Genomic DNA, 10,215 nt, shown 5'->3' on the forward strand with positions numbered 1-10,215 from the left:
AAATGTCAAATCTTTGCTTGCACTCGTGTCACTCACAGCCTTTCATAAATCTTACGGCCAAATCATGGTTTTGAGAACCACTCGTCGATTTGTAATCCGCGCACTTGTGTACAAAGTGAATAGAGGTGGAAATAGCATATATGCCACATCTTGCCAAGGTAAGAGAGCAAAGAAAAGAATATAGAAGAGTAATAAACAAAAGAGGGAAGAAAAGAAAGGGGCAGGGGACAAAGGGAAATTACCTCAGGCGCCACTTGATCGGAGTGGGGTCTGCAAAAAATAAGAGGAAAAAAGAACAAGATCAAGAGGGAGAGAAAAGAGGGCGAGGAGAATAAAAAAGAAAGTATCCTTAGAGATTTTGTGTGTTGTAAATGAAAATACTTCACAACATTCAAGGGTGGCATGGGAAGGATGTGCAGTAAAATTAAACAACAAAAATATATCAACTAACAAGGTGCGCAAACTATCATTTTTGGACTGCTGGAGTTGCATTTTCCCCCCAAGTAACAAAATACATTTCTGAGAGGTTTGATAAGTTCATGAAGCTGTTTGACACTACTCAACAAATTTTCCCAGAGCACCATACCTATCTAGGCTGGGGTATTTTGGGAGTTCATAAAGCGGGGGGGGGGGGGAGGCCTTCTAGGCCCCCCTCCCCTTGAGATCTTGGCCATCGACTGCGCGATCGCGCCAAAAATTGGCACGCGGGTTGCCTGGGACATACTCTACAAAATTGAACAGTAATTTATTTCATGAGAATTGCTACTAAGTGATTATGCTAATTAATGCATAATTAGTATGCGAAATCACACTTTTTCCTCTAACTCCCTATATAATGCTAAAAAAGTACTAATTTTTGGTATAGAAACTCTTTGTGGTGTTCTTAGCAAGTGCACATGAAAAAAAATGTGATATCAAATAGTTTTCTTATGTATTATATTGTTTTTTGCAATTTCTTATGTATTTCTTTGTTTTTTTTACCTTTTGTTTTTCATTTTTTTTCAATGAAATTTGTTGGGGACTCTTCTGAGATCATAAAAAGCACAAAATAAATACATTTAGACCAGCAAAACTAAAAAAATAATCATACATTTATGAATTTTGGTTGAAAACACAATTTGCATTGACTTCGTACACAAAACCACATTTTTTAGCAAGTTTTGGTCTGACAGTTTAAACACCTTTATGGCGTCTTTTGGAGGATTCCTACCAAGTACCAAGACATGCACTTACATAATGTTGAGTAATTTCAGAACCAGGTACCTGGGTGATGCAAAATTGGTCTCAAAAGTTGCGCAAGACTTGAAAGTAAAAAGTCGGCGAGCGACGGGGTCAAAAAATTTCATGCGGCAAAAATATCGCGCGATTCGTTGAGGGGAGGCCTCCGAGGCCCCCCGGCCTAGATAGGGTTAAGATTCTGATAAAGAGTAATGAGTAAGACATTCTGTATTATTTACATTATTTTTAATGAATCCTCTTGCTTGCACTGATACAATATGGCAAAAAAAAATAAAATCATCAAAATAGAAATGACAATTAAAATCTTTTTGACAGAACACATTTTTGACACAGATGAAAACCATCCCATATTCTAAAAATAATCCCTAACAAATGAATATTATGGTAGTACAATCAATTGCCATTAACTTCCTTTACATCATTTGCCAATTGTAATCATAGTTATTTTTCATGTATAAAAATAATAATCACAACAATCATCATTTTTTAATACTCCATGAATTGAACAAACCTGTTTTATCCAACAATGATCATAGCAACATTGCTTTTCAGCTAATCAAAATCAAGAAAATTGTCGGATCTATCAGATGAAAAATGTTGACGAAATGCTCCCAAGGATGATTATTTTAAGTGCTGTATTATTACCCTGGTCATCAAGCTCTGACTTAATTGCCTTCACATATTCATGGCCATAAGCAGAAATTACTTTCATTAGTATTTTTTTTTTTGGGGGGGGGGGTCAGGACGTGTAAACTTTTTTTTGCAGGAAAACAAATTTGAAAATGAGGAAGAGATGCATTTTGTGAATTGAAATTGAAGAATTTTGTGCATAATTTTTTTTATAATCAGTAAAAAATGCAAGTTTTCAAATTTTTTTTACCCCCCCTCAGCATATGGCCATGCACATATTGAAGCTGTGCGCCTACTTCCTCGGGGAAGACTCGAACAAGAGAGAACAAACACAAATTATCAAGAACACTATACACTTTCCTTATCCTACTAGGTCACCATTCAACACCTGGGTGGAGAGAAGCAAATTGTCAAAATGACATCTTGCCAAATAATGCTCATGCTCAGGTGGGATTGGAACAAATCCTGAAGAATTAGAAAAAAAACTTACTTTGGTAATTAATCATTAAAGAGGAATCCAGCCTTGGCCATAAAATGTTGTGTTGGGAAGGAGAAAAATTAATAAAACAGAATGGTGAAAGTTTGAAAGAAATTGGACAAGCAATAAGAAAGTTATAGCTGCTTAAAAATTGAGATCACTAATACTATGTAGATTTCAAATTGGCAACTGGGTAAGTAAATTATGACTAGGGGCAAGGACAACTTTCCCATAGGCCATGTACTTTATTATCAGGGATTTGTGGTTTTCTCATAAGTACCCATTCACCTGGGGCAGTAATCTAAATATAACCCATGTAGTATATTGTTTTATGTCCTCATGAAAGAAAAATATAATTTAAAATAAAACTTTTGGGAAAAATGACATTTTAGCCATAAAATGTATTGGAGTACATGGAAGAGTAGTCCTTGCCTTACATCACTATGACATCCCATATGCGGCCCATTTGAAATCTCCATGGGTATAGTGATTACCAATATTTACAACTTTTAAAAATTCATAACTTTCTTGTTGTTTGTCTAATATTGTTCAAACTTTCACCTATCAACTTGTCTGATTTTCCTTATAAAAACAAGTTTTTATTTGGGTTGGATTCCCCTTTAATTATACTGCTCATATGCATACTGTATAGATATATTTCAAATACTGTGTGATTTTCAATCATGGAAACATATAATACTACCCCTTGGCCTGCAATATTACTAAGTAAATATACATGTATAATCAGAATAATCAGTAACTTTCATTAATTTTCATTCTACAAAAATGGCAATAAACAAAATAAACAAACCCTTCAGTGTACCGTCATATAAAAAGTGGAAATAGATATTTATCCATTCTGAATCTAGGAGAAAATGAAAGAGTGAGCGGGTGGTGTGTAAAAATGGTGTGTGTGTGACAGAGTGAGAGAGAGGGAGAGAGAAAAAGGGGGCTTTGGATGGATGAGGATAGAGAAGTAGCAATGGTTGAAATCACAAAGTTCATATTTTTTTCAACTTTTTCAAATAATGAATTCAAAAAAACTCAAAGCCAAACTTATTCAAGCTTTTTCAAATGATACTTTCACTGTTCTGTACCCTTTTGAATAAAAGTTGATTAATTGCATTTTATAATAAATGCAATTATAAATATAATCGATCAGTGGCGGACCGTGACCGGGATGAGACAAAGATTGGAGGGGCACTGTATTGTTTGTGAACAATGTTGTGCCCCTCCAATGTTTTGTCTCCTCCAGTCACGGTCCGTCACTGTAATAAACCATATTTTGACAAGATATAATCTACAAATTTCATAATAAATACAAATTTTACAACTAATTTCACAGCCACAAGCTTGACTCCACTGGTTGCAAATAAGAAATCAAATGAAAAAGGGACCAGCCCTAGTTTTCATCTTCATTAGTTTAAAAAAAACATCTTATCATATATCAGCATCACATTCATCCTATCACAATGACCATACATGAAACATAATTACAACTGTGCAGGTAACACATAAAACCCTATAAAAAATCAATAATCAAGTAGTATTTTTTGTAGTCAAGTAGCAACCAGTTTGGGGCTGATAGTGCTTTCAAACTTTGTCATGTATTCATCATTTTAGTTTTTTATTCATGAAATCATTATGAACACAAGTCAGAACACATTTATTGACAACGTTGGATTACCTAAATTTATATTTTGGATCTTTTTTTTTTAAAGATTTAACAATACCAAGTGAATAACATCATACCAACACAATGGCATACTGTTCTCCTGAAAAGAAATACAATGTATAAGAATAATTACCCTGACATGTGATACTCCTAATGTGCAAATATAATTCCTCAAGTATTCACATACTGTATTCATAATCACGAGAGTGAATGAGTTTTATAGGTAAAGTGCATGCAATTATGCTCAGTAATCAAGTATAGTACTGAACCATTATTTCACATGCATTCACAGAAAACATGTGATTTGTGTATATGATAGAGTTGTATAAAAAAGGAGTATAAAGAACAAGACTAATGCTGCCTAATCAAAAAGCCAATCAATCAACAGGCCTTGTATCATCAAGTGTGGAGATTGTGTACAAGGAAAAAATATACTGTCAGAGCTCAAACCCAGCAACCCCTTTGCTCTAATTATAGCCAATTATGTTCTCAACTGGTCATGTTCCCACCTTTTGTACATATACTACAATATTCATTTCTCATTCGAGCAGGGATATCTTTAGTATGGATTACCCCTACTCATTCGAAATAGGATAATTGTATGTCCCACTTGTTCATGCTTTTAAGAAAATAACCTATATGATCTCAATCCCAAAACCAATATCTGAAGTAACAAATATGAAAACCTGATCATAAGACAGGCATCTCTGCAATGAATAAATGATTCAATATTAGTTACAATCATTCTTGACTTGACACAGTGAAAGACACACATAATGAGTGCTAGTTGACATATGGTTGAGGCGTAGTTTTGCTCAACTGGATTTTCTTTCTTGCTAGAGCTATGCATCTGCGACCAGACAGTCTTAAATAAATACATTACATATATACGCATACCTGGAATTAAAGATGATGGTAGTATATTAATTTCCATCTTCATTGATAATAGATGCTGAAAACATAATTAACACAAAGCAGTGGTTCCCAACATATCTGTATATTTTGACAACATGGCTATATGTACTCTATATAGTATTACAGTGTGCCAAGTAATACTAGTATACAGCACCCATGACTTCCATTAACAACTAGTACTTTTTCTACCCCCCCCCCCATAACCTGGATGGATGTAATCAACTGCTATCATCTCTGTGATGATATTCCAAGGGGGGGGGGTACTCTACTCTCTCATCATCCGACACTCTATATCTTGGTTTTAACTTGCATGTTGCCATTATATTGGTAATAAAATCAATCATTCCTCAATCTTAAAGGGGGAGTGAACTGTGTATGGTCTCTCAATGACTGTGTGTTAAAATACATAGTCCTAAAATATACGTTTTCAGATATCTACTAATACTACAGATAATAAATTGAACTATAATTGTATTTGTATAGAGAAACTAAAATGTTTGGAGAGGAAGGGTAATTGTTCTACTATAACTACTGCGGTATAAATGTATTGATCAGTTAATTAGCATGTTATCATTCAAGTGGGTCTATATTACTAGACTACACTAGCATGATGGGTCAGGAAACTGGCCAGGTTATAAGTAATTCTCACAGAACCAAATTAAGTCTGGTTTTAAAGGTCAAGTCCACCCCAGAAAAATGCTGATTTGATTGATTGATTCATTTATTGATTCCACTTTTAAAACAAATATCAAAATATACGTAACAAATGATTTGAATTGATAGAGAAAAATAAAACAAACATAATGCTGCAAATTTCATCGAAATTGGATGTAAAACAAGAAAGTTATGACATTTTTACTGTTTCGCTTATTTTTCATAAAACAGTTAAATGCACAACTCAGCAATATGCAAATGGGAGAGTCTATGATGTCCATCACTCACTATTTCTTTTGTTTTTATTGTTTGAATAATACAATATTTCAATTTTTACAGATTTGACAATAAGGACCAACTTAAAGGCGCTGTCACACCTTGGCGTTTTAGACAGCGTACATGTATGTCCGACGTATGAGGAATTTGGCGAATACGCTGGCGTACGTCGAATACGTTACGGGTAAGTTTTGCATACGTTGAGAATACGCTAAAACACGCTGGTATACGCCGTCATGCGGCGAGGTCGTCGAAAAATTTTGTGCAAGCACAAAATTTTTCGACGTATGCCAACGTATGGCTCATACGTCCCGCATACGCGGGTCATAAGTTGTAGGCAAGTTACGCGATCGTTGATACACGTTGACACGCGTTACTCGTAAGTTACTCATAAGTCGATGTACGTCGAGATAATGTCCAGCGTACCCTAAAACTTAATTCTAACCTATAACGTGCTTTGAACGTATGTGTAACTTAACTCCAACGTATATTGACGCATGAAGACGTGCTCGGACGACCACAAAACAATACTGAACGTGTTTATAACTTACAGGTACCGCGCGCGGCAGCGTATCGCTGACGAACACGTGTCATAGCCTATAAAAAGGCTGCCCTCGACTATTCAAATCATAACCGCACGATACATCACCGTATCAACACCACCGCCATGCCGAAGAAAACTCCTGTGAACCCCAGCTTTGTATACCAATTCCTATAAACGTTGTCAATATGCCATTATACGGTAGCTGTAAGTTATAAACACGTTCAGTAAGTTTTGTTGTCATCCGGAGCACGTCTTCATACGTCAATATACGTTGGAGTTAAGTTACACATACGTTCAAAGCACGTTACTCATAGGTTAGAAGTAAGTTTTAGGGTACGCTGGACATTATCTCGACGTACATCGACTTATGAGTAACTTACGAGTAACGTGTGTCAACGTGTATCAACGATCGCGTAACTTGCCTACAACTTATGGCCCGCGTACATGGCGTATGCGGGACGTATGAGCCATACGCTGGCATACGTCGAAAAATTTTGTGCTTGCACAAAATTTTTCGACGACCTCGCCGTATGACGACGTATACCAGCGTGTTTTAGCGTACTCTCAACGTATGCAAAACTTACCCGTAACGTATTCGACGTACGCCAGCGTATTCGCCAAATTCCTCATACGTCGGGCATACGCTGTCTAAAACGCCAAGGTGTGACAGCGCCTTACGTTAGGCTATCGTAGGGCATAAGTTGTGTACGCCAGCAATACGCTAAGCATTCGTTGGAATACGTTACTTATAAGTTAACGAAGCGTTCGATATAAGTTACTAATACGTTATGTGTACGTCCAACTCGTTATGAATACGCTAAGTATACGCCCAGAGTTGAAAAAAACAACAACAAAGTTCAGCGTATGCCGACGTTTTAGAGAAATTTTGATACGTCGGGCATACGCTGTCTAAAACGCCAAGGTGTGACAGCGCCTTAACATAACCATAGAGCTAATAGCTCTATGACATAACCATAAACTGTTAAAATGATGGTAATTCCACATGTTCAGGGAGAAATAAAACTTCTTTTCACTTGACGAGGAGAAAATTAGAATATTTCATATAATAAAATACAAAAGAAATAGTGAGTGGGTGACGTCATCAGTCTGCCAATTTGCATCCCGACCAGGATGTGCATATTACTGTTTTGTGAAATCAAGCGAGACTTTAAAATGTCATAACTTTCTTATTTTACATCCAATTTTGATGAAATTTTCAGTGTTTTGCTTGTTGGATTTTTCTTTTTTTTTTTCAAATCAACATTTTGTTGGGGTGGACTTGTCCTTTAACTTTAAATGTAAAAGTGTATATTTTCAGAATACCCTGCTGTCAATGTATTTACCCTGTGAAGATTACTCTGGGAGAATACTTCAATCAAAGAATAATCTTAATTGATTTATTTTTCAAGAAATGCAAAGAAAAAGATGGGAATATCTAACTTATCTAAATGAATCCTTAGTAGATTATTTTTTTCCTAGAATACTGCAGGTGGATGGCAAAATTAAGCATTTCAATGGTGTGTGCAATTAAATGTTTGGTTTAATAAATAATGTCCAAGATAAGCCTATCATAGCATCAAACAATTTGGTTTACTTTCAACTTCATCTTAATGCCATTTTGGTCTTATAATATAATCAGTCATTCTTTGGCATCTGGTAAAAAAACCCACAATATTTTATTTTGCTTTATTACCAGTTTATCAAGTCTGGTAAACAAATGCTGAAATTCACACAGGAAGTTTATCTTTGACAGTCTATGTCTACGCCTTACGTTTACCTATAAAGGTTCAAACTTTAATTCAATCAACTTTTGGGCCAGGTGCATGCAAGTCGTTACAAGTGATCCTAAAACAATACATAAATATACTTGACAACTATCTTACCGGCAAATCACTTTGAGAACTTTGTTGTCAGAATCATGTCACTTGTAAACAGTGCTGGTCAATATTTGATTATCGCCAGCAAAATATCGCTGCTAACACGATACATCATGTCTGAAAATTCATAATATATGTTTATTACGAGCTGCAAGTACTTAAGAGCAAGGAAGAAGCAAGTAAAAATTTTTTCATCATTGTTTGAACATAGGCATTTCGGTACCAACTTACAAAATCCCGAGTTGATTTAAACATGGTTTAAAGCAATATAGAGCACCATTTGTGGTTAATGAATAGTGATTAACTTTACATAATCAACATTTTGGGAAAATTGTGTTACTGCGATGTATCAACATAATCATAAGACCATTATAAAATTTTCAATATATTTTTAATTTTCAATATATTTTAAATTTTAAAACAATTTACCTGTTCAGCACTGAATCATCTAATATATCATGATTCCTTGTGTATGCTGTTATTTTCAAACTTCAAAATTAGCCTTCATTTTAGTCCATGATAATTAAGAAACTATTCTGTATATACCGGTAATATCTTTTAGACCTGCTTGGCATATTTAACAATTTGGTTGTTTTGCATAGATTTGACAATCTCATTTTTTTTATATCCACAGCTTTTTAATATTCTTGTCGTCTTCTTGAAAAATGTCAGATTTTCACAAATGGTTAAGCGAATTGAAACGTGGTGGAATCAATTTTCTAACTATAAGTAGCATAATATTCAAACTGTAAGGGATGTTGCAAGAAATTACAAGTCAACGTTATGTCCCAAAAATCAATCATACGTCAGTCAAAATTAAACTCTAAAATAACTAGCTCTACTAAAATCAATTTCCATTGAAAATTACAATCAAAATGCAAACAGGTTTCTTTCAACACACTTTAATGAGAGTCACCATGACTTTGTGTGTCTGCTTGCGAAAAAGAGGGGGTTATGATGAAGAGAATGATACCACCTGTCGTATGGAGTCGAGTTGACCATGTAACAGTCTATCCACTTCTTCTAGAGAATAGAACTCCAGATGGCCTAGTAGCACTGGCCCTTCTTGCTGTGCAATGTATCCAACGCGGGATCCGAACTATTCAAGACTGAATTCCAACGCATACATTCGTAATTCCGAAGGTTCGTTATTCCGAAAGTTCGTATTTCCGAAGGTTCGTAATTCTGAAGGTTCTTTAGTCCGAAAACAAAGTGAGGTTCGTAATTCCGAAGGTTCGTTAATCCGAAAACGTAATGATTAACGAACCTTATTTCGTTTTTGGACTAACGAACCTTCGGAACAACGAACCTTATTTCGTTTTCGGATTAACGAACTATCGGAACAATGAACCTCATTTCGTTTTCGGACTAATGAACCTTCGAAACATTGAACCTTATTTCGTTTTCAGACTATCGAACCTTCAGTATAACGAACCTTCGGAATAACGCCACAAATGTTCGGATTAACAGACCCTTTTACGTTTTCGGATTAACGAACATCGAGGTATGGGCAATTTACATGTTTCGTAATTACGATGTGTAGCCGAATCCCAAATGGATGCTGCACGTCCAATTTCAAATATATACAAATACATGATGAACATTGTCCAAGAATACTGCAGTGGAAGGTCTGATAGTTGCATCATAACCCTCATGATGGGATAATGAGGAATAGTTCTTGGTCTCAGTGGCTGGGTATCTAACCTGACCAAGAGGAAGGGACTAGTCACCACATATCCATGCAATGGTTGAACCGCGAGAAGCAGCACATCCCCCAGAAAACAATCGGCATTAGACTTATGATGAGTGTTAGCCACATAACCACGCTGATCTGCCCTGTTGATGTACCACTGCAATAAGACAGAAATTAAAAGAAAAACGATAAGTCTTAAAATTTATGTACATTAAAGACTTTCTTGTAATAATA

At 35.5% G+C, this 10,215-nt stretch overlaps 1 protein-coding gene across 1 annotated transcript in view; it reads right to left on the reverse strand.

The window, feature by feature from the left end:
- Positions 1–8,663: 8,663 nt before the first annotated feature.
- The window catches only part of LOC121422945 (transmembrane protein 220-like), an 11,775-nt gene continuing 10,223 nt past the window's right edge, over positions 8,664–10,215 (reverse strand). The window contains exon 7 of the mRNA XM_041618187.1: positions 8,664–10,138. Coding sequence (XP_041474121.1) covers positions 10,015–10,138 — 124 coding nt within the window. The 3' untranslated portion in view covers positions 8,664–10,014. The remainder of the gene's footprint in view (positions 10,139–10,215) is intronic.

This window comes from Lytechinus variegatus, chromosome 10 (genome assembly GCF_018143015.1).
Source record: "Lytechinus variegatus isolate NC3 chromosome 10, Lvar_3.0, whole genome shotgun sequence".
Classification (NCBI taxonomy): domain Eukaryota; kingdom Metazoa; phylum Echinodermata; class Echinoidea; order Temnopleuroida; family Toxopneustidae; genus Lytechinus; species Lytechinus variegatus.